The 25,576-nt window shown below is 41.7% G+C and overlaps 1 protein-coding gene across 3 annotated transcripts in view; it reads left to right on the top strand.

The window, feature by feature from the left end:
* The window catches only part of LOC124115049 (atrial natriuretic peptide receptor 1-like), a 255,794-nt gene that overhangs the window by 183,766 nt on the left and 46,452 nt on the right, over positions 1–25,576 (top strand). For all 3 annotated transcript variants that reach the window (XM_048380802.1, XM_048380801.1, XM_048380800.1), the window contains 2 exons: positions 10,584–10,695; positions 24,922–25,117. In XM_048380802.1, coding sequence (XP_048236759.1) covers positions 10,584–10,695; positions 24,922–25,117 — 308 coding nt within the window. The remainder of the gene's footprint in view (positions 1–10,583; positions 10,696–24,921; positions 25,118–25,576) is intronic.

Genomic DNA, 25,576 nt, shown 5'->3' with positions numbered 1-25,576 from the left:
AGTTAGATAGTTAGGTTTAACGGCTCTTTTAACATTATTCCAGTCATATCAAGGCGTTCCGCTTAATGTGGGAGGAAAGCCCGAAGTGATGCAGGTCTTAGGCGTTTGGTGAAACCCACGAGCACTGGTATGGTGCCGATAAACCCTGAAACATAATCGGGTTGAACCGGGATTCGAACCCACAACAATAGGTTTCTGGCGAGTTGCGACGCCTTGGACGACTAGGCCACCCGTGACCCCACAGGTTGAAATATCGAGTGCAGGCAATGTCTGACCATTGCCGGTTTGCATTTAAGCAATTTACAAAATCGGCTTGACACATGAAACACTATGACGTTATACAACTGCGCCGCTTGTAAAGATGCCGAATAACGTCATCTGTCATGCGATTACGTCATCAATTGACAAGAGTACGTCACGAGTGAGTGAGTGAATATGGTTTTACGCCGCCTTTAGCAAATATTCCAGCAGTATCACGGCGGGGGACACCAGAAATTGGTTTCACACATTGTACCCATGTCGGGAATCGAACCCGGGTCTTCGGCATGACGAGCGAACGCTTTAACCACTGGGCTACCCGACCGCCCCAGTACGTCATGAGATCCCAAGAGGAATTAGTAAGAGTGGAAGGTGTGGTATTCTGTTCTTTCCCATTCTCAATGACAGCGTGTGATATATAGATAACATCCTACATGGAATAAGTAATTACATTTCATCTGTCCCATCAAGAGACAATCTCGGGCAATACACATTTATCATGCATTCCCTTGAGGCAGATTGACTGAGGTTCACGTTGCTCGTTAGCTGTTCTCTTTACTAATGCATGGACGTCTGCATGGGTGCTGACAATACACAGATCATAATCCGTCCAAATCTGCGTATCGTACTCGAAATGAGCGGATCCTGAAGCGAATAAGGGACGCGACTATTGAGCTATCCATTGCACAAAGTCTATAAATGGTGATGGCCCCTACACGAATACTAATCTGTTTACATTCCTGTGAAGATCCGGGTAGAAAATGGTCTTCAGCAACCCATGCTTGCCCTAACTGGGGACTATGTTTATCGTAAGAGTTGGTTGGTTGGTTTGTTGTTTTAACGCCGCACTCAGCAATATTCCAGCTATATGACGGCGGCCTGTAAATAATCGAGTCTGGACCAGACAATCCAGTGATTGGCATCATGAGCATCGATCTACGCAATTGGGATCGATGGCATGCATCAACCAAGCCGGCGAGCCTGACAACCCGATCCCGTTAGACGCCTCTTACGATAAGCATAGTCGCCTTTTACGGCAAGCATGCGTTGCTGAAGACCTATTCTACCCCTGATCCTTACTGTGTTAAACAACAAACCAACTAACCAACCAACAAATTGCAGAACTGAGGCCACGAATTACGACACTGTACTATCTATACCTTGGGAACCAGACGATTTAGCACGCACGCACCTCCATAGAAGAATGTGGTTAAAATGTCGTTTTTTATGTCAATATTGACGGTACTGATGCCACGGTTAATGTGGAACATGTCCCTCTTTACATTGAGATCGCGTGAAAGTCATGCGTTTCCCTCGGCGAGATCACGTGGGACTTCCCTCGTGTACCGTTTCAATCTGACAATATCGGTAATTGAAACACGCATCAGAGTCTGTCGTGTAGGCCACTTGAGTATAATGTAAATACTGCGATGGAACGGTAAGACGTATCACGTTATCAATTCTTGACCAAACAGGTCAAGGTCACATCTTGATAAATGACAGTGAAATGAAAGTCAAGGTCATGGAAATTAACGTTGCCCTTGAATCACCTCGTTAAACATAGCGTTACAATAATGTTCAGGCCCGTGAAGATCCGGGGTAGAATAGGTCTTCAGCAACCCATGCTTGCCGTAAAAAGCGACTATGCTTGTCGTAAAAGGCGACTAACGGGATCGGGTGGTCAGGCTCGCTGACTTGGTTGATACATGTCATCGATCTCAATCTCATGAACCCGTGAAGATTCCGGGGTAGAATAGGACTTCAGCAACCCATGCTTGTCGTAAAAGGCGACTAACGGGATCGGGTGGTCAGGCTCGCTGACTTGGTTAATGCATGTCATCGATCCCCAATGCTTGGATTGATGCTCATGATATCAATCACTGGATTGTCTGGTCCAGACTCGAATATTTACAGACCGCCGTCATATAGCTGGAATATTGCTGAGTGCGGCGTTAAACAAACCAACCAACCAAACCAATCAATCTCATGATGTCAATCACTGGATAGTCTAGTCCAGACTCGATTATTTACAGACCGCCGTAATATAGCTTGAATATTGCCGAGTGTGGCGTTAAACAACAACAACACAAACAGTTTCTCTAATGAATGGCGAAATTATATTAGTTGACAGTTTCCGCTCAATTGAATCGAATACTCTCTAATCAGTAAAGACACAATATGCCCAGAATCATCTGGCTCAGATAATTATCTTGATTGCGACTGTCCTCTATCTAACCCCCGTTCTATAGATAATTGCTTTTTTGCTTGAATTCATCCTCACGTTTTCGGATTGTGCTTGAAATGACACTCAATGACTATACAACTCACTGCCGCCGTGGGGATCACAACCTTACCATTACGACTGAGGTTGTTTTGGGGACGAAAATTGTTCTGACTCCATAGAACATGTTCTGCCAAACGTGAAACGTCATTATTCAATACTACATGAAATAGTGGGTTCACTGGTGTTGTTTAAGTTCAGTGCTGCTTGAAATTGTATAATATTTATAAAGAAATCCATTCCTGTCCAAGGTTGTTCCAAATTGCTAAATTGATGATAACAGGAGTAGGGCATGAACTTTGTGCAAGTGCCTATCTTACGCAACTACTGGGGAAAAGCTTTTCAATGTTTTTTCTTAACACGATAACTTGAATTGACAGAAAGGTAGGAGCTGTAGACACGGTGGACCTTATTTAGCCAGACTTTTCACTCGTAAACAAACCTCACCAATCAAGCGAGTCCCCGGTCAATAAAAACACGCTTTAGCAACGACCAACGGAGGGTTGCCAGTCGATTTCAGCATCAAAGCTAGTTAACACGAAAGTAGCAGCAAATTACAACAGTCCGTGCTCTATTAGCCCGGGCCAAGGAGTTGACTTAACAGCCAATCGCTGCAATTACCTGAGCAAGTGGCAAATGAAAGCATGGTAGTACAGTATTTAAAGATAATGCTTCCCTCAAAGCTCATTTTATCAAGAACATGCTTCGAAAATGGTCTTACGTTATACAAGAAACATAAAACAACGAGCGTTTATCAGAGACGGAGTAGGAGACGTGCCTATTAGATAACTTTGATAGGCTCGAGGGAAAGCGTTGTAAAGGTCAAAAATGTTTCCTATCGATATAAGCGCTAGGCTAAACATGAAACTGGTTGGTTGGTTGGTTGGTTGGTTTGTTGTTTAACGCTGCACTGTTGTGATGTACATCGTATCGTGTTTGGTCGAGTGTCGAAGACTTGTGGTTGGTTTGTTGTTTAACGCCGCACTTAGCATTATTCCAGCTAGATGACGGCGGTCTGTAAATAATCGGGTATGTCTGTTTGTTGGTTCATTAAGGCCGCACTTAGCACTATTCCAGCTATATGACGGAGGTCTGTAAATAATCGAGTCTGGACCAGACAATCCAGTGATTGACATCATGAGCGTCAATCCAGGCAATTGGGATACGTTGACATGCATCAACCAAGTCAGCGAGCCTGACCACCCGATCCCGTTAGTTGACATGCATCAACCAAGTCAGCGAGCCTGACCACCCGATCCCGTTAGTTGACATGCATCAACCAAGTCAGCGAGCCTGACCACCCGATTCCGTTACTTGACATGCATTAACCAAGTCAGCGAGCCTGACCACCCGATCCCGTTAGTTGACATGCATCAACCAAGTCAGCGAGCCTGACCACCCGATCCCGTTAGTTGACATGCATCAACCAAGTCAGCGAGCCTGACCACCCGATCCCGTTACTTGACATGCATCAACCAAGTCAGCGAGCCTGACCACCCGATCCCGTTAGTTGACATGCATCAACCAAGTCAGCGAGCCTGATCACCCGATCCCGTTAGTTGACATGCATCAACCAAGTCAGCGAGCCTGACCACCCGATCCCGTTAGTTGACATGCATCAAACAAGTCAGCGAGCCTGACCACCCGATCCCGTTAGTTGACATGCATCAACCAAGTCAGCGAGCCTGACCACCCGATCCCGTTAGTCGCCTTAAACATGAAACTGAACAACCTGGCAAATGAAACTAGACAGGTTTATTTGATAATGTGTAAAACTGAAACAAATGAAATGGTTATTCGATGGTGATGTAGTTGATATCGTGATTGTTTTTGGTTTTTTTACAGTGATTTGCAGTGTTTCGGAGACTGCTTTCAGCCTAGTAACGTTTTGATAACGTTAATAATTTTAGGTCAAATCCAATTTTTTTAAGTTTCTACCTCGCTTGACTGGCAGTTTATGTGCTATTAACAAACACGGGTGGGGTTTGCCTCGTCGGATCTGAAGTTGGTTGGTTTGGAGAGTGGTGTTGAGATTCTTTTTAAAAAGTGGAAAAAAAAAATATTTGGAAAGATTTTTCAATAAAACAAAGATATTTTGCTTGGCCTGCAGGATGTCATTACATATATGTGTTGTGACGATAATTTTAATTGTTCGACTCACCTTTAACAGAAAATCACCTCCGTGAGGATAGAATTGGTCTTTAGAATCCCACGCTTGTCGTAAGATGAAGTAACATGTCATCGTATCCCAATTGCGTAGATCGATGCTCATGATGTCGATCACTGGATTGTGTGGTCCATACTCGATTATTTACAGGCAGTCGTCATATGACTGGCATATTTGCTGAGTCGACGTTAAACAAAATCAAACATTAAAAAAAACAGTGACCTGGAAAAGATTACTCAACTTCTATCAAATATCCCTCCCCTCGAATATCATATGGTGGGTCCATTGACATTGTGGTGAAAAGTAAGAGCTCAGGATCAGATGGGTTGAATGAAGTACTTATTCTTGAAGAATATGAGCGATAAGGACTTATATGTAAGACAACTGCCGCTCGTTGATCTTCTTAAGGAAAACAAACCTTAATGTCTTGGGTTAGGAGTGGTGGCACCCGTGAAAATCCAGGATAGAATAGGTCCTCAGCAACCCATGCTTTCCGTAAAAGGCGACTATGCTTGTTGTAAGAGGCGACTAACGGGATCGGATGGTCAGGCTCCCTGACTTGGTTGATGCATGTCATCGATCCCAAGTGCGTGGATCGATGCTCACTGGATTGTCTGGTCCAGACTCGATTATTTACAGACCGCCGTCATATAGCTGGAATAATGCTGTGTGCGGCGTTAAACAACAAACCAACCATACGTCTACGACACTCGACCAAACACGATACGATGTACATCACAACATCCATATTACACGTCTAAATGGCAAAGCGTCTGATGGACGATATCATAGTATACAAACACTTTTTTTGAGCGTTGATGAGACTATATCTGTAAAAAAGCACGATTGAGACAAAATGGCTCTTTTTTTACAGATCCCTGAGCACAGATAACCATGCTAGGGACAGTGATGTTAACTCGCGATGTACACTGTGTGTAATCTGCGTCTGGATGCTGAGAGGAATTCCGTTTCTCCTCTGTGTAGTCGTGTACAGACACATTACCGTCCGTGGGTACATGATTTCGGGGGTCGTTTCAAGACACATCACAATGTTTTAACTCATTCCGACGCAAGCGTGAAGATTCCGAGGTAGAATAGGTCTTCAGCAACCCATGCTTGGCGTAAAATGTGACTATGCTTGTCGTAAAAGGCGACTAACGGGATCGGGTGGTCAGGCTCGCTGACTTGGTTGATGCATGTCATCGATCCCAATTGCGTGGATCGATGCTCATGATATCAATCACTGGATTGTCTGGTCAAGACTCGATTATTTACAGAGCGCCGTCATATAGCTGGAATATTGCTGAGTGCGGCGTTAAACAACAAACCAACCAACAACCGACGCAAGCTCAGTGAGTGAGTCAGTTGGGTTTAACGCCGCTTTGAACAGTATTCCAGTTATATCACGGCGTGTCAGCTTGACGTGGGAGAAAAGGAGGCGATACAGGTCTCAGACGTTTACCACTTCGGTGAAACCCAGGAGCACGGGTATGGTGCTGACAAACCTTGAAACATAGTCGGGTCCAGCTTTATGTAGGAAAGAAACAATGAACAAGGATTTCAAATAGATCATGAATATTTAAGTTATGCATTATTGACACACCGTCAGATATCCTTTAACGCTCCGCGAATACATCGTATGCAACTGAGAATATATTTTTTGTTTGTTTGTTTTTGAACGCTGCACCCAGCAATATTCCATACGGCGGTCTGTAAATAATCGAGTCTTGACCAGACAATCTAGTGATTGACATCGCAGCATCAATCCACGCAATTGGGATACGATGATATGCATCAATTAAGTCAGCGAGCCTGACCACCCGATCCCGTTAGTCGCCTTTTATGTCAAGCATGGGTTGCTGAAGACCTTTTCTACCCCGGATCTTCACGGGTATATACAACTTTACTTATGATAGTGAGAGGGAGTGTCCAGTTGGGGTCTGAAAAGACTGATTGCTCGGATATGTCGTAATGAAAATAGTATTTAATGCTGCCATGGAACGGGTGCTCTTGTAGCTTCGAGATGAATAAATATTCCTTCACAGTTCAATATATTGTTGTCGTATAAGGCGACTAACGGGATCGCGTGGTCAGGCTCGCTGACTTAGTTGATACATGTCAACGATCCCAATTGCGTGGATCGATGCTCATGATATCAATCACTGGATTGTCTGGTCCAGACTCGATTATTTTACAGACCGCCGTCATATAGCTGGAATATTGCTGAGTGCGGCGTTCAACAACAAACAAACAAACAAACAAACGAAAGAAAATTAATACCTCAGTATCTCTGTTGAATGTTGAGCAGTATATTTTGTTATTTCTGAAAAGTGAAGGTTTCGTTGAATATTTCACAAGCCCTCAATTTTATAATGGAATATGCATTTATGTACAAAATGCAAAATTTAAATATATTAGAATATCGTTCACTTACTAAATTGCATTACGAGTTACTGTCATTGTTGAATTTAATTTTATAACGTTATCAAGTTTTTTAGACTCAAGTGACATTTAGTTTAAAAATGTACTTATGTATAATTCAAATAAATACCATTTCCCTTATGGCAATGCATCACGAGTCACATGTAACTGTTCAATCTCCTGTGACTTGTTTCAATACTGTTTATCGTTAATTTCGAATTTGACATTCATCGTGTTCAATATGACATTTCTCTCCGTAGACACAATATACATAGAATACGTGTACATAGTTCTTTTCATTGTGGGATTTTGTTCTGAAAATGTCATATGTACTGATTGCTGACACGGCATTATAATATATTATTTTTGATAATTAATTTAAGAATATTCGACCTTTATGAACTGAATTATTAATTAGTTTGGAAAAAAATATTTCTTTGATATCAAATTGATTTTGAGAGCTTTGTTAGGGGATATTTACCCAACGTTCCAGACGGAGCCGTCATATAGCTTGAATATTTCTGAGTACGGCGTAAAACAACCAACCAAGCTTGTGTTATCTCCTTGGTTTGGATAATGTAAGAATGTTAGGAATATTGCATTCATACTGAAATAACTGTATATCATGTGGTTGTTTTTAATGTCCTTGCCCTTCCGTAAAAGGCGACGATGCTTGTCGTAAAAGGCGACTAACGGGATCGGGTGGTCAGGCTCGCTGACTTGGTTGATGCATGTCATCGATCCCAATTGCGTGGATCGATGCTCATGATATCAATCACTGGATTGTCTGGTCAAAACTCGATTATTTACAGACCGCCGTCATATAGCTGGAATATTGCTGAGTGCGGCGTTAAACAACAAACCAACCAACCAACTTGCATCCAAGCATATGTACTATCAATCGTTCACACCGTAGGCTTCGTCAATTTCTTTACGAGAACCGTGTACTCATCATTTCACGTTGCATCTGATGTAGTGTTATGTGTTTTGCTCTTAAAGTAAACGACGTCGTATGATAAAGCCCCGTTTGGTTTACATGAGCTGGATAATTAAAGACATTATGTTATGAACTTTTGTTATATATTTCAGTGTGAAAGACTGGGTTTTCTAAAGTTGAGAAAGTGATATTTTCATTTCAGTGAACATAACACTTGACATTTCTATGCAGTGTACATAGCACTTTGCCGGAACTATTGTCTTACAAGAGTTATCTCCCCGCCAATGACCTCCCTTTGTCTTAAGTGTCTGGCCCGTACACTTACTGTTGACTTCCTATTTAGGTGACAAGGCAACATAATGACAGATGGTCTTTTATGGAGTTAATATCGCTTCTTGTCGTGCTTTAGTATCTTGAAAATGTTTCGTTATTAACTGAATGTCTCATTAAACTTGTCAGTCGAGACAGTTCGTTTCGCACAGCGCCATTTTGGTTACTTGACCAGCGTGTATTCTTTCACTACCAACAGAGGTCTCAATGACTACATACAAAATACATAATAGTATACAGCATATTCCACGTGTCGAGTTAAATATCATGTTTATCTCATCTCGTGACGGGGGAAAGGATATATTTTCATTCGGGTCTACATGTACGTCACTTGGGAAAATATCTCCTTTCCCCACTCACCCGATGAGAGAAACATGGTATTGGTTCCCACAGGAGATATCGCTTGAGTGAGATCAAGCGATATCTACATTGTAGATATCGCTGCAATAAAATTGCATCACAATGCTTTTGATATCAAATATATCAAAACTCGTTGGCAAATGTGGAAAGTGAAACAAGTTGTTCCACTTTTATCAACTCGTGTTGATAAATTTGATATCAAAAGACACTCGGGGGAGATTCTCTATTAATCATGGCTTTCTTCATGATGGGTGGCCCAGTCGTCAAATGCGCCCAAAGTCGCTGTGTAGAGTTGTGCCCTTGGGCACGCCAGAAACCTATGGTTTTGGGTTCGAATCCCGGTTCGACCCGATTATGTTTCTAGGTTTGTCAGCACCATACCTGTGCTCGTGGGTTTCGCCAAATAGTTAAAGGTCTGAGACCTGCATCATTTCGGGCTTTCCTCCCACATGAAGCTGACACGCCGTGATATGACTGGAATACTGTTAAAAGCGGCGTTAAACACAACTCACTCACTCAATCATTTCAATACTTTCAAGGTTTTAAAAATTATAACAACAATGAATGCAGCAGGGACTTGGGTAAGCATCTTTCTAATACTGGACCCTGAGCTCAGTTTGTTTTTCGAGTAGATGAAATAAAAGCGACAATAACATGTTCAGAATCATTCTCAAATCTCTACGAAAGGAAGAGTGTGCGACTGTCCCCCTATGTTGGGCAAGTCAACGGCACAACTCTTCAAATAAAAATGCTCTGGAATTATTAGTTTTTACATCAATATGGAATTATTCATGAATATTTTTAAATTATGCCAAATAAAAATTCAGCAGTATCATGTTCTCTCATTTGTCTTAAGAGTCATAAAAATAATATTTCTGAATAAATAAACTTAAATAATCTTTCAAGTGCGCGGTTTGAACAAAAGAAATAAAACATCTTGAAACTGTTGACATCGCCCCTGTGAGAACGCGAGAAGGTTAATCATCGATACTTGCTCTCCTTCTGCAACAGTTCCTCCTCGCAATGATACATATGGCTATAATGGTATATTAATCATATGTCTGCAAGTCTGGTTTGAAGAATTTCTAGATGTACACAATGCAGTAGACTGTTGAAAGTGGAATCGTATTTATCTCTGAAGCAGCACACGTAATCAATACTGTAAAGGAATTATGGAATTAGTATTAATATTGGAGATGCCCCAGTACATGCACTCACAGCTTGGTGTGTTATACATTTAAGTCATATTTACAATCCTAGGAAATTCGATACAAAAGTATGTTGTACGCTTGTCGAGCCACGATAAATCAAATCAATGTTGTTCTCTCCCGAGAACGATGAAGGAGATGAGTTGGAGACTTTTCGTCCCTTTTAACAGTATTTCTGTTGTATAGTCCGCAGTTTCATCTAGGATGACAGCAAGAGTGACATACGCCAAAGGCCATAATCACTTTGGTGACTTTCACATTCACAGGACCGCCTCCGTTGTCTAGCGGTAGAGCGCCCGCCCGTAGAAGCTACAAAAGTACAACAAAAACACTCGCCATCATCATATCAATTTGTCCTGAAGAAATGAAATAAACAACTCTATTTTGCTGTTTGAAGGTCTAAACCATCTTTCGAAATCTGTATTTTTATGTTCGAATAAAATGTATTGTATCGAGTCTTCTTTTGAAGATTGCATTGAAAATACAGTGGGTTTATCGCGAACTTTATAGTGTTATTGCGAACTTAAATTTGAAATCGAAATGTTACAACTAAAGCCCAAATAAATCCCCCTGAATCTGTGTCATCACGACTAATACTATCATGATGTTTATTTTTTACAGTTGTTGTGCTATGTGCTTCGCCCGACTCCGTCAGGGACATAATGATCAAAGCACACCAACTCAACTTTGACAACGGCGAATATGTCTTCTTCAATATCGATCTCTTCTCAAGGTAAGCCCGAATCACGTCTCTTTGATGTTCACCGCCAGGCAAATATGACCTGAAAAATGGACTCTTTTTGTTTCGGCCATAGATCTTGCAAGTCTTTAAGCCACGTTATTTTTTTAAAACGTGCAACACCGAAAATTCTTCACATATTTTCATGATGATTTGAAAGACTTTTGAGCAAATCGATACTTGTTGGATGTTCTTCTGTCTCATACGTCATACCAAACCAAAAACGACCTCAGTACCAGTGTATAGCTGAGTTTGACTTTTTAGACGTATGATCAGGAGAGGTTTCCATATATAAATAAGGGAGAGAACTCCAAATGCTTCCCTTTTATCCAGGGGAGTGGTTATATTTGTATAGCTCTAAGCCTCTAAGCCCCACATATATCCATATACTTCCGATGTAAGGATGCAAGGACTTCGTGGAATTATGGGCATTTTTGAATTGTGGTTGAAGACATGAAATAAGAATGATGCATGCATCACGTTGATCTCTGTATGTCAATGTGAAAGACTGGTACGGAGAAGATGACGTGAATTGAAATTGAGTTTTACGTCGCGTTCAAGAATATAGTGAGTGAGTGAGTGAGTGAGTATGGTTTTACGCCGCTTTTAGCAATATTCCAGCAATATCACGGCGGGGGACACCAGAAATGGGCTTCACATATTGTACCCATGTCGGGAATCGAACCCGGATCTTCGGCGTGATGAGCGAACGCTTTAACCACTAGGCTACCCGACCGCCCCCCAAGAATATAGTACATACACAGCGACGCATATGTTGTGTGTGCTTGTTTGTATGTCTGCTTGTACTAGTCTGGATTAATGTCTGTTTTTAGTGCTAGCCTACTTTGATACCATGCAATAGTATAACATGGACACACCATTCAGACACAGTGTATTGACTCTAAACGGGCCTTGTTTTATTCCCTGGGCGGTTGGGTAGCCTAGTGGTTAAAGCGTTCGCTCGTCACGCCGAAGACCCGGGTTCGATTCCCGACATGGGTACAATGTGTGAAGCCCATTTCTGGTGTTCCCCGCCGTTATATTGCTGGAATATTGCTAAAAGCGGCGTAAAACCATATTCACTCACTCACTCACTTGTTTTATCCTGCAATGCCGAGCGCAGGAAGGGTAACAACAAAAAACATTCTCAACGTCTTTTGATTTGGCGCGACCAGGAGTCGCTTTCCGCAAGGGTCTGTTTCCCCTAGACCACGGAGGCATTGAAAGGAAGGGGAACTGTTTGGCTATACACCGCTTTTAGCACTATTCTAGCCAAAAGGCGACAGGCTCATATATTCTGCTTATGCGATGTGATTCGTGTCTGTATTATGATTGCTTGAGTTACGCCCCTTAGCTGTTGTACGGATCTTCTGGTGCGAGGACCGCCATTTACGAGTATCTTAGTCCGTGACCACCGATTTGTATCACAGTGGTGAAACGTCTCGACATGTTGCTGTGCAGAGTTATTCCCCTTAGCTGTCAGGATCTGCTCATCTCTGATGCACGTCGTAACTTAGCCCCGAATATTAACCTCCGTCAACACCATGCTCTTGGTCGCAGGAGCACATGGGGTAGCCTAGTGGTTAAAGCGTTCGCTCGTCACGCCGAAGGCCCGGGTTCGATTCCCCTGTTGGGTATAATGTTTGAAGCCTATTTCTGGTTCCCCCCGCATTGATATTGGTGGACTAATGCTAAGAGCAGCGTAAAACCATACTCACTCACTCACTCCTGGTGGCCGGTTTCACAATCCCCGGTACCTCAGACCTGCATCACTTTGGGTTTTACTCCCACGGTAAATAAATAGATGTGCCACTGTTCAAAGCGGCGTTAAACCAGAAACCACCACATGTAACATCAATTAAGATGAGGTGAGGTGAAATGGGTTTTAACGTCGCGTCAAAGATTATTGCACTTATACAGCGACGTGCATGCACGTGTTTGTGTGAGGCTGCTTGTACTAGTCCGGACCGATGATGATTTATAGTGCTAGCTCAGTGAGATACCATGCCGCACTTTAACATGAATACCCCACTCAGACACAGTATACTGACTCCGAGCCGACCAGTCCTTGTTTTAGCCCCTTAATGCCGAGCCATAATGCCATATTTTGACGTCTTTGGTATGATGCGGCCAGGGATCGAACCCCGGACCTTCTTCTCCCCTCGCGGTCGCTCTACCACCAGACGACGGAGGCGGTCAGAGAGTAAGTGACAGGGTAACCAACACGTTGAACAGTGTTAAAATTGCATCAGTGTTAATGCTGCATTCTGGTGCAGGGGATCCAATCTTAGACGGGACTCCACCCACAAGAATTTGTACTTTACTAAGAAAGTGAAATCCCAAATATACCATAGGTTGCTGATAAGCCTAGACAAATATGCAGTGCGAATCTTAAATTCCAACCCACGATCATAGGATTCTGACACGCCTAAGGGATGTAACTCTGGACAGTGAATTTCGGCGCCATAGATACACTGGCCGCCCGTACGCACCAGATGAACTGAGATTACTATAAAAAAACGAAATTACTTTTCTTTTAACATACAAGTGAGTGAGTGAGTGCGTGAGTGAGTGAGTGAGTGAGTGAGTGAGTGAGTGAGTGAGTGCGTGAGTGAGTCAGTGAGTGAGTCAGTGAGTCAGTGAGTCTGTGAGTCAGTGAGTGAGTCAGTGAGTGCCTATATTGGCAAGCTTCCCTTAAAGTCAAACCCTACAGTAATAACTGTAAAACGTGCTATATTTTAAATACCATGCCAAAATACCGCCTCGATGACCAAAACTAATGCACTATACTGATGGGACAGTTATGTTGTTCAATGATGATGACATGACGGTAAACTAGACATGCAAACAACAAAGAAATCGGATTATAGAAGATTTTGTTAACTTTGAGGAGAAATCCTTGGAATCAGAAAACACATGAGTATTTTACCAGATAACGGCAACAGCTAATAGTTGCCTTAGCTTAAGACCCGTATATCTCAGGGAATCGACACAGCATGAGTATTCATTACGCTGGGACAAGATAACATAGCTACCACCTCAGTACTAAAAGGCTTCGTCGTTTATCTGTAAAAACACTAATAGCACCGGATCCACACACACAGGTAATGGCTGTCCCGTGGAAACGGTGGAATGATGACTGTGACGACAGCTTTCTCCGTGGAGTGTCGACAAGAAAATTGTGGAAACGTTTTTTGAGTTTGCATAAAATAGAGTATGAAGATAAATTTTATTTTGTTTTCTTTGGATGGTCTGGACGTGTGTATTTACTTGATGTATTTAATTATTCTGGTGAATGTTCTACGAAGTTTTCGAAGCACGTCATACGACCCTTGCTCAGAAGTTATTTGATTTGGTAAGTGTTACGACATTCAAGGCCTTAGTAACTTTCGAAACTTTTTATGGGAGATATGTGGGAGACATTTCCAAATGTGAGTCATCAGTGTCATAAGCGATCTCAGATATTTTGACTTGTACCTGTGTTTCCGTGTTTTTGTATGAACAATTGACCTGTCTTTGCATGTGTTTGTGACGGGTGATAAGTGAGGCATTCACTGCTTCATTCATTTGTTCATGAGTGAGATGTGTATGTATTTGGCGATTGGATACATTGTAACCACACATTATTTCATTCATTTCTTTCTCAAAGAAATAAACTAGCATTTGTCCAAAACTTATTTATGTCAGGATGTGATAATTGTAGGCATTCATTTCTTAATTCGTTTGCTCATCTGGATCGATGTTTCTGCTGGTTGACTGCAGTTCCCGAGTTTTATCATCGGCTCAGCGGTATTTATCAGTTATGCTGATTCAGCAACAAAAGAAATGTTTTGGCCGAGACATTAAAACTGTTCCCCACTGTGTTTCAAATAGAACATATTTTTTAAACGTTGTCGCTTTTCTTTTTAGCAAAAAGGTCTCTGCACTCGTACACAGCAGACGTAATTCAAAAGTAACAAGTTTTTTACTTTCAACAATATCAGAAGATGCGCTATTGTGTCCCTTGCTTTTCTGGTCCATCACCTGACTGTCTGGTTTGTTTAGAGGCTGCCGACGCATGGCAGGAGTGCTGTTGAGTTCCTGACCAACAAACAAAGACTATGCTTGTCGTAAAAGGGCGACAGCGCTTGTCGTAAAAGGCGACTACCGGGATCGGGTGGTCAGGCTCGCTGACTTGGTTGATACATGTCATCAATCCCAATCGCGTGGATCGATGCTCATGATGTCATTCACTGGATTGTCTGGTCCAGACTCGATTATTTTACAGAGCGCCGTCATATAGCTGGAATATTGCTGAGTGCGGCGTTAAACAACAAACAAACAAACAAACAACAAACAAAAGATTGCATTTTCATTCAAATTGTGTGAGTGGAGGGTGCTACTGGTAGCCAAGGCAAGATTACCCTCTTCGCGAACAGCTGGTGTCATCACTGATTTTCAGTGATCCATTCATAATTTGACGCTATTTTGCCTGTTACGCACAATGGAATCTTTTTCGTTTATTCGAGACTCGTTATTCTCTTGCGTTGACTTTTATAGATGTGAAGGAAATACACCAACGTTTATGTAATTCCCCATGACGCATACTGTACCCACTGAAATTAATCATTCATTTGTCCATTAGGGGGATAAACCAACGTTTATGTACTTCACGAAAGAATATATGGTTACCATTAACATTTACAAGTAATGTGTCCGTTGGAGAGATGAAGCGGCATTTATGTATTTCTCAATGGGATTAAATGTAGCCATTTAAATTTTACTATTCAGGTGTCCACTTTAGGAGATAATTCGGCATTTATGCATTTCCCAATTGGATATACTGTTGCAATTATTTATTTTTTCATTCACTTGTCCATTGAGAAGATAAACCAACATTTATGTACTTCACAATGGGATAAAATGTCGCCACTGAATAGTATCATTCATTTGTGCATTACGGAGATTCACAAACTTGTACGTATTTCACAATGGGTTGGTTGGTTGGTGTGTTGTTTAAAGCCGCAAAATTCCAGCTATATGACGGCGGTCTGTAAATAATCGAGTCTGGACCAGACAATCCAGTGGTTGACATCATGAGCATCGATCCACGCAATTGGGATCGATGACATGCTTCAACCAAGTCAGCGAGCCTGACCACCCGATCCCCTTAGTCGCCTCTTACGATAAGCTCAGTCAGTCGCCTTTCACGGCAAGCATAGGTTGCTGAAGACCTATTCTACCTACACGGGCCTAAGTTTATGTGTTTCACACTGGGATGAGGGCGGTCGGGTAGCCTAGTGGTTAAAGCGTTCGCTCGTCACGCCGAAGACCCGGGTTCGATTCCCGACATGGGTACAATGTGTGAAGCCCAATTCTGGTGTCCCACGCCGTGATATTGCTGGAATATTGCTAAAAGCGGCGTAAAACCATACTCACTCACTCACACTGGGATGTAGTGTAGCCATCAAAGTTTATCATTCATTTGTCCATTACGGAGATAAACCAGCATTTATATGTTTCACAATGGAATATATTTCTATCCCCTGTTCATAAGGTGCGATAAACCAATGTTTTGGGTTTAGAATTTTGAATATGTAGATTCGAAACTGAAAGCGTTATGGTAAAGTTTCCAAATTGTTTGAAATATGTACCTCTGTGCATCGTGGCGCGGTTGTGTGTCTGTTTCATCAATATATTGCCACACGTATCTAGTACTCACAACATGGTGTTTCGCTATGTACATAAAGTAAAATCAGTATTTGAAGTTACCCACCTGTTAGAAAAAAAAGACTGAAAAATGCTTTCATTCGTGTTGATCCTTGCTTTAAGAAACAAATATTAAGCTAACGTAGTTTCAATACCACTGTCGGACGAATCAGAATGAATGATTTTAAAATGTCAGGTTAATGTTTGTCATTCCTTCTTTCTTTTCTTCTTCCATTAGGCATTCATACTTTTGATTCCTTCTCTTATTTTCCTTCTGTTTTAATTCTTGCATGTTTCCAACACTCCATTCACCAATTATTTCTTTATTCATTTACCTATTAATCCATCCATTATAGATTCCTTGATAAACAATTCAGTTTTGTAAGCCACACTGTTCATACTGATAATCCTTCTTCTCCTTACCGAATACAGTATAAACGAAAATATATTTATAATTCAGATATATTTATATAGGTAAGCTACAGTGCCTATCTTTAGTTCTAGCTTAAGTGTTCACAGTCTACTAATGTTGTCCTCCAGTGACTTTTTTCATAAAGAAACGTCTTCCTTACGTGTGTTCAGGAGAGTCAAATCGTGGCTGTTCTATAAAAACTCAGCAGCCTCTGGCGGCGATTTTCTGCATCTACTCTTTTTTTCCTAGAGCACGTTCTGCTTTCAACATACCCTCCACAAAAGAGAACTTCTTTCAAGCATTAAAAATATATGAAAGCTTAACAAAATAAACGCCGAATTGCCGATTCGCAAGCTTGAGATGGAAAGAGTTGGAATGAGAGAGATACGGTTGCCATAGTTCATTATACGAGGGCTGGTCAAAAAGTTCTAAGCCTAGCAAACAAAACTAACAATTGTGAAAGTGTTTGTAATTTATTGTTTAACATAATCCCCTTGCTTTTCAATACACTTCTCATATCGATAGTGAAGCTTTTCAATTCCAATCAGGATGAAGTTTTCTGAAGTCATCCTGAAAAAACCCATGCACGGCAGCTTTGAAGTGTTCGTTGTCGTCATAGCGCTTTCCAAAGAGTTGTTCTTTCAGTTTAGGAAATAGGTGGAACTCACTTGGAGCCAGGGCTGGCGAGTATGGGGGGTAAGGAAGCTCTTGGAGTCAACATTGTCGCACGGCAGCCTTTGCAGGTCGATAGGTGTTAGAAGAGGCATTGTCCCGAAACAGTAGAACTCCAGCAGTCAGCATTTCTCGTCGCCTTTCTTTGATAGAATCTCTCAGGCGATGAAGCAAATCAGCATAGTAGGCATCGGTAATCGTCTTTTGACTTTATAAGTAATGCACAAGGATCACACTTTTTGCGTCACAGAATACACTGGCCATAATATTCTACACTGAACTTGAAGACTTGAATTTCTTTTGGTTCCGGAGAAGTGGAATCGTGCCATTCCATGGATGAATGATCATTCCATGGATTGACGTTTTGACTTGGGATCATAATGTAACCCTGTTTCATCACCCGTTACTAGTCTCCTTTTGATTTTGACGAAATCCCTCTCAACTCGGTTTAAATTTCTTCTGCCAATGTTAGATCTTTTCCCTTTACTCAAACAATGTACTACATTAACTAGTTCACTTTGTTATGCCCCAAAGTTGAAAGTTAGTCAGGCATAGAACATTTTGACCAGCCCTTGTATGTTTTCAGTAAATTTATGTCTGTTGAACAGAAGGACACGCGTTCCACTTCTGAGGGACTTTCACGAACGTGTTTGTATATGTGTCTAAAAGTTATTCTTATACACGTTTTAAGGTTTTAATGTGAAGGGTGACACCGAAGAGGCAGAATACGCTGAACAGTTCGCGAACACCTGGTGTCTTCACTATCAGGTGGTGATTCATAAACACATGGTCATAACATACTCGTACTTGTACAGTGGGTGACATTTCTTATAGTTATGGGAACAGTTTTGACGCTGTCCTTGCAGATGGATGGGTGAAGTGGGCATTGAAACCAGTGGTTTTAATTGACTTGGTGGTCTAAATTGTTTGAGCAGATCCTGCGTCATCCAACTGCTATTCACAGATTGATGCCAAGCAGTGTATTTCATGCAAACCAACACCTGACATGTGTACATGATTTCTGCTTTTAGCAGAGATTCCAGTGATTATACATGCAGTTAGGGTTTTGTGGTTTTCTTCAGCAAGGGACATGGTGTACTGCTTCATGTAGGGAAGTATTGAAGGAGTTTGGGATACATTCTCCTCATCGGTTCATTTGTGAAAAATACAAGCCAGAAAATCATTTCCATATTCAATAGAAATATCTGCTAAAGGAAAGTCAATTGTATGACGACTATATCACGAGCATGTGTTTATGAATCCTTTTCACATACTGATGACGCCCGGTGTTCGCGAAAGGGTGAGCCCCACCGGTGCCACCTGTCACAAACACATGCAAATCCAAGGCAATTGTGCACCTAAAACCACACGAGAATATTAGTATATGGTACAAGTCAAAATAAGGAATTGCAACAGGCAATTGCGAACCCTATTCTGAGTTTGGCATATCATGATCTTACCATATATGTAGCCATTGTGTATATAGCCCGTCATGACATTGCTGGGATGTTCATAAACGTGATATCACCCATAATCAACCGGATAGCATGAAGGATTTCGACTTGAGGTGCAGAGTAAGGTTTCATAAAGCTACGTCTCTCGTAACCCTCCATCTTCAACTTCAAATTGCGAATGTCAAGAAAACGAAAGTAGTTTTTGAATGGGACACACTTGTTTCATTGTCAGATTGGAGCAGTCTGAGAACCTGATTGCACACTGAATGCTGCAAAATGATAACAATTTAAGCGATTTAAACCTTTTAACTTATTATAACAAATCTCTGCTTTAAGCGGAGTCCATCGTATGAATCCGACTAATTCGAGAGCATGTTTAGGAAACACTATTAAATAGTGAGTGTGTCCTGCCTCACCGGTGGCATCCGTCACAAACACATGCAAAGCCAAGTTCATCTCAACAGACATGGGGACATAAGGGAAACCTTGCTGGCTGGCTTAGTATAGCATCGGACCCTGATCGTGTTTACCTCCAGCTGTTTACTTGCTCACAATCAGGTTAGGGGCGGTCAGGTAGCCTAGTGGTTAAATCGTTCGCTCGTCACGCCGAAGACCCGGGTTCGATTCCCGACTTGGGTACAATGTGTGATGCCAATTTCTGGTGTCCCCCGCCGTGATATTGCTGAAACATTGGTAAAAGCGCCGTAAAACCAAACTCACTCACTCACTCACAATCATGTTATGTGAATGAATGATCAAATAATTGACAGAACGAAAGAATGGACCACTGACTGACTAACTAACTGGCTGAAAGATAAAACTGTTACAATAATGCCAATCATTAACTACTTAATGCTTCATTCAGTTCAATCGCCTACCAGGATTCAAATCATACCCTTCAAGAACTGCAGTACAGCAGCTACCATGAAACTACCATGCCAGAAACCTCATTACATCGCGTACCTACTTGTCCTGTTTAAGCACAATGGATCGAAACCATAGACCAGACATTTAAGCTGCCATATAGTCGTACCTTGAACACAATCCTTCACGCCTCCGATCACACAAGGATGCAACAGAGTACACATAATCGCAAAGCCAATGCATTACCTTTAAGTATATTAACTTCAAATTGTTAGTCGCCCTGTGTTGATTCACATTAGCGTCACTCGTCGAATATTTAATTATCGTATTCAGTCTATTGGGTATTTTAAACCGCCTGCCACACTTCGCCCGAACTGTCAGGGCTGCTATAAAACTACCCAAGGGAATGTCCGTGTTTTATGCGTGTTTTATGCATGTTTTATGCATGTTTTATACAGGTTTTATTACACTTATGGCTATTGTATTGCAACAATTACGAGACATAACATTTATCCTGCTTAGACACTCTTCCGACCTCCGAGGAGAGAATAATATTGTGTGTAGTCATTAACGGAATCTGTGGGTGTTTTATGCCATCACATTTCAATCATTCGCCACCCATATGGTATTTTTGTAGAGCGACCACTTAGATACGCCGTGTGTGAAATACGAGCAAGATAAATGGATGTTGTGCTATTATTAACTCCATAGGGATTATAGGTTTGGTTAAAGACTTGGCTAGATGTTGGGTGTATCTCGTGTCACTGTAGACGGTTTTAGTAATCTATAATGTAATCTTCACTGGTGACGTCGTAGGTTCGGTTTAACGCCTCTTTGAACGGTATTCCTGTTTCGCGATGTGTCAGATTTACCACCTTGGTGCTGACAAACCTAGAAACATAATCGAGGCGAACTGGGACTCCCACCCCCTTCCATAGTAGTTTGGCGTTCCCAAGGGACGCAACTCTGCACTGCGAATTGCGGCGCCTTTGACGTTTGGGCCACCCGTGTTCCCGCAGGTGGACACCGACTATTTATAACTGTGTTTAAATCTGGGGGGCATTGTTGTTGGGAATGTTGATAATATCCAACGTAGAATTCCATTCATTTAACCTTGCATTTGAAATTTTAGACGATACAGAGGAAATATGCTGCTTCTTACTGTGGTATGTAAGAATTATACTGCTAAATACAAGTCGTACAAGTTTTTCACTGAGTAAGTGATTGGGTGGGTGGTTGAATGGTTGAGTGAGTGGTTAAGTGAGTGAGGGGTTGAGTGAATGGTTCAATGAGTGAGTGGTTGAGTGAGTGGTTGAGTGAGTGGTTGAGTGAGGGGTGTGTTTAAGTGGGTGATTTGTTGAGTGGTTGAGTGAGTTGTTGAGTGAGTGGTTGAGTTACTGATTTGGCTGAAATTGTGAGTGAGTGGTTGAGTGGTTGAGTGAGTGGTTGTGTGTTTAAAAGGGTGATTTGTTGAGTGGTTGAGTGAGTTGTTGAGTGAGTGGTTGAGTTACTGATTTGGCTAAGAGAGTGAGTGAGTGAGTGAGTGGTTGAGTAAGTGGTTGTGTGTTTAAGTGGGTGATTTGCTGAGTGGTTGAGTGAGTTGTTGAGTGAGTGGTTGAGTTATTGATTTGGCTGAGATTGTGAGTGAGTGAGTGTGTGAGTGAGTGAGTGAGTGAGTGGTGTGTTTAAGTGGGTGATTTGTTGAGTGGTTGAGTGAGGTGTTGAGTAAGTGGTTGAGTTACTGATGTGAGTGAGTGAGTGAGTGGGTGAGTGAGTGAGTGAGTGAGTGAGTGAGTTTAAGTGGGTGATTTGTTGAGTGGTTGAGTGAGGTGTTGAGTGAGTGGTTGAGTTACTGATTTGAGTGAATGAGTGAGTGAGTGAGTGAGTGAGTGAGTGAGCTGAGCTACTGATTTGGCTGAGTGAGTGAGTGAGTGAGTGCGTGTAACATTTTGAAAGTAAAAGACAGTTTTGGGGGAAATGTCTAGGATAAGGTGATGAGTTCTTTGTGGTTTCACTGATCATGGTGACATTAACCTTCATTGACCGAATGGACGGCCTGCCACTACAGTGTTAAACGTTAACCATCATCTTCTACGGATATCTGATATTATGAGACACCTGATACAATTGCAATACTACGAGAATGACATAGTCCTTCTCAAATACGAATTCCTATTAATGTTTGCAAATTACTGTTTCAAATTACTTCAGGAAACACATCAAAGGCAGTTCGTATTTTTATCTTTCTGAGATTGCTAATCATTGTCCGGCCCAAGATGAAATACACTGGATTCCTTCCAATTAAATATCCAATAAACCGTTTCCAACGTTTAGGGAGCATTTGGGGGAGTTATGAGTCAGTGAATGATTTGGAAATCGTATAAAATATATTCTTTTATGTTCATATTTTAAATTAGTTTGTGTGGATATATTTTATATTTAGTAGATAAATATACTGTGTTTTCAATTTAAAGTTGAATTTAATTTGAACCCGAACGCGCAGCGTGAGGTTTCAAATGATAAATTTAGCGTGGTTAAATCTACAGGTAACATAGCTCTACATTTAAACACAGTATGTTTATTTCCATTCTACCGTGACTAAAGAAAACGCGAACACTTTGGCGTTGGCAAATATATACTGAGAGAAGCAGCATTGGTTGAGTCCACCCACGCTCAAGGAGTTGTTCATCCATATATCTTATCCTTACTTAGTACTCCAACTTCTAAATGCCCCACAAACTTTATATTTTATTTGATACTGCAGAGCCCATTGTGAAAATTCATTTCATCATCGATTGAACCTTATATGATGACTTTAGGGAGCATTATTGTCAGCTATCGATAATCTCGGAGGACAAAAAAAGCTGCTAAATGACCCAAACCTAAATGTTTTACTGAATACAAATATATTCTTGGCTGTTACACAAAAATATAGAAACGGCTAACAAATTCAGTAGCTAGCATTTTATTTTTTCCAAATTGTTAAATCTATTTATGACTACATATGCATATGTAGGAGATGCAATTGTAGCGATGTTTTGATTGACGTTCTGACACTGTTAGTGACAATAACATGGACATATTGATACCAGAGTAGCAAACACAGGCGATTTTAAACATCATTCAAGTCTAGTTTGATGGAAATAGCTTTGTTAAAGTGGTGTCAGCGTGAATCCACTTCGTGCTATACCTCATACATACACGTGGAAGTGAGTGAGTTGGGTTTAACGCCACTTTTAACAGTATTCTAGTTATATCACCGCGTGTCAGCTTAATGTGGGAGGAAAGCCCGAAGTAATGTAGGTCTTAAATGTTTACCACTTCGGTGAAACCCACGAGCACGGGTATGGTGCTGACAAACCTAGAAACATATATCGGGTCGAACCGGGATTCGAACCCACAATTAATGGGTTTCTGGCGTGCCCAAGGACGTAACTCTGCACAACGAATCCCGGCGCCTTAGACGACTGGGCCACCCCTGCCCCCGACACGTGTATGTATGTATTCATGCATGTCGATCTGACTTGTTGAGATGTGCGGTGAAATGGGGTTTAACGTCGCGTCCAAGATTATTAAACTTATATAGCGACGTGCATGCACGTGTCTGTGTGTGGCTGCTTGTACTAGTCCGAACATATGCCGATTTAAAGTGCTATCCCACTGAGATACCATGCCGCTGTTTAACATGAATACCCCACTCAGACACAGTACACTGACTCCGAGCCGACCAGTCTTTGCTTTAGCCCCAAAATGCCGAGCGACAGGGTAACAACAAGTACCATCTTTTAACTTCTTTTGGTATGATGCGGTCGGGAATTGAACACCGGATATCCCGCTCTCCGAACAGGCGCTCTACCAGTGGACCATGGGGGCGGTCTGTTGAGATGTGCATTAAATGTGTCCCACACACAACGCAGAGAGTCAACGATTAAAACTGTCATGTGGAGATGGAGTGAGTGGGTCAAAGTTATACGTGCTGACTGATAAAAATGTTTGACCCTGTGAATTAGTGAATGTTTAACGCCACAATCAGCAACATCCTGCTAAATATCACCACGGCATGTAAATAATCAACTCTGGATCAAACAAAACAGTGACTAAAAGCACGAACAACAACACGGGCACTCCAGCCCAATGACAAGAAATGTTTAAACAGATGACAACACAGTGTTGACGATCAGCTTCTTCATTACAATTGTAACGGCGTTTCTGTTTACATTCTCCCCTTCTATTATGATGCGTGCGATGCACAGAGTATGTAGCATTAATTGTGTAGTGAAAGTAAACAACGATATATTTGTACCGGAGCGGTATACATACAAGAATAACTTAGATGGATTAATGTGATTTAAGTCAGCTGTATATGGGTGGGTGAAGTGGGTATTGAAGCCGGTTGTATATGGATGGTGAAGTGGGTATTGAAGCCAGTTGTATATGGGTGGGTGAACTGGGTATTGAAGCCAGTCGTATATTGGTGGGTGAAGTGGGTTTTGAAGCCAGTTGTATATGGGTTGGTGAAATGGGTATTGAAGCCAGTTGTAAAGGGTGGGTGAAGTGGGTTTTTAAGCCAGTTGTATATGGGTGGGTGAAGTGGGTATTGAACCCAGTTATACAAGGGTGGGTAAAGTGGGCATTGAACCCAGTTGTACATATGTGGGTGAAGTCAGCGAAGCAACTGCTATGCGGCGACAAGAAACACTTACTTGTTTCTTCAAAATATGTGAGTGGCGGGTGCACCGGTAGGGATGCAAATGTATCTATCTGATCCTTACCAATTACGAAGTAATGAAAGATATGAAGTAATGAATACGCTGTGAAACGTTGCGTCCCTTAGGAACGCCAGGAACCTGTGATCATGGGTTCGAATCCCGATTACGTTTCTAGGTTTAGAAGCACCATAGTTTGAGACCTGCATCATTTCGGGTTTCCTCCTAATCAAGGTGGCACGCCTTGATGTAACTGGAATACTGCGGCGCTAAACCCTACTCACCACTCACTCACTCACTCACTCATTGTGCATGTGACATGCCAAGTTAACATAATGTTGTAAAACAGCTGCGTGTGTATTTTAATCGCTCACTCAAAATATGTTGGACATAATCTTAATTGATTAAATTTTAATGTTTTCAGCAAGAACGAAAGTCAGAGACCGTGGTTCCGGGTCAACGACACCGAAGAAAGAAACAATATGGCGCGTGAAGCTTACGAGTCGGTCATGACCATCACCCTGAAGAAACCAACAAGTCCGGAGTATCACGCATTCTCCGAGGAGGTGAAAAGAAGAGCCAGTCTTATGTATAAAAACTTCACATATGGGGAGGAAGAGGTAAGACAAACCATTTTTTAAGAAATAATTTCATGTATAAGATCACATTTATTCAAGAAAACCAAAACGAAAAAGTTTACACTTGAAAATTGGATTTGACAAAAATATTGCAAATCGTAAAAAAAACGTTACGAATCTGAAAACATTTGCCGAAACTCTTCAAACTTAAGCTCCAAAACACAAGTATGATGCCATACATCAACTTCGAATGACCATTTCTTGACTGTTTCGTTTTAAGTCACCATCAAACATGAATCCCTGATTACGTCATACCAAAAGACCTTAAAAGATGGTACTTGTTGTTACCATGTCTGGCGCTCGGCATTAAGGGGCTAAAACAAGGACTGGTCGGCTCGGAGTCAGTATACTGTGTCTGAGTGGGGTATTCATGTTAAACGGCGGCATGGTATCTCAGTGAGCTAGCACTATAAATCGGCATCAGTCCGGACTAGTACAAGC

Source organism: Haliotis rufescens, unplaced genomic scaffold (genome assembly GCF_023055435.1).
Source record: "Haliotis rufescens isolate VD_foot unplaced genomic scaffold, xgHalRufe1.0.p SCAF_33, whole genome shotgun sequence".
In the NCBI taxonomy this organism is placed as follows: domain Eukaryota; kingdom Metazoa; phylum Mollusca; class Gastropoda; order Lepetellida; family Haliotidae; genus Haliotis; species Haliotis rufescens.
Note: the sequence above shows the minus strand (reverse complement) of the source record. Positions and strands in the feature narration are given on the sequence as shown.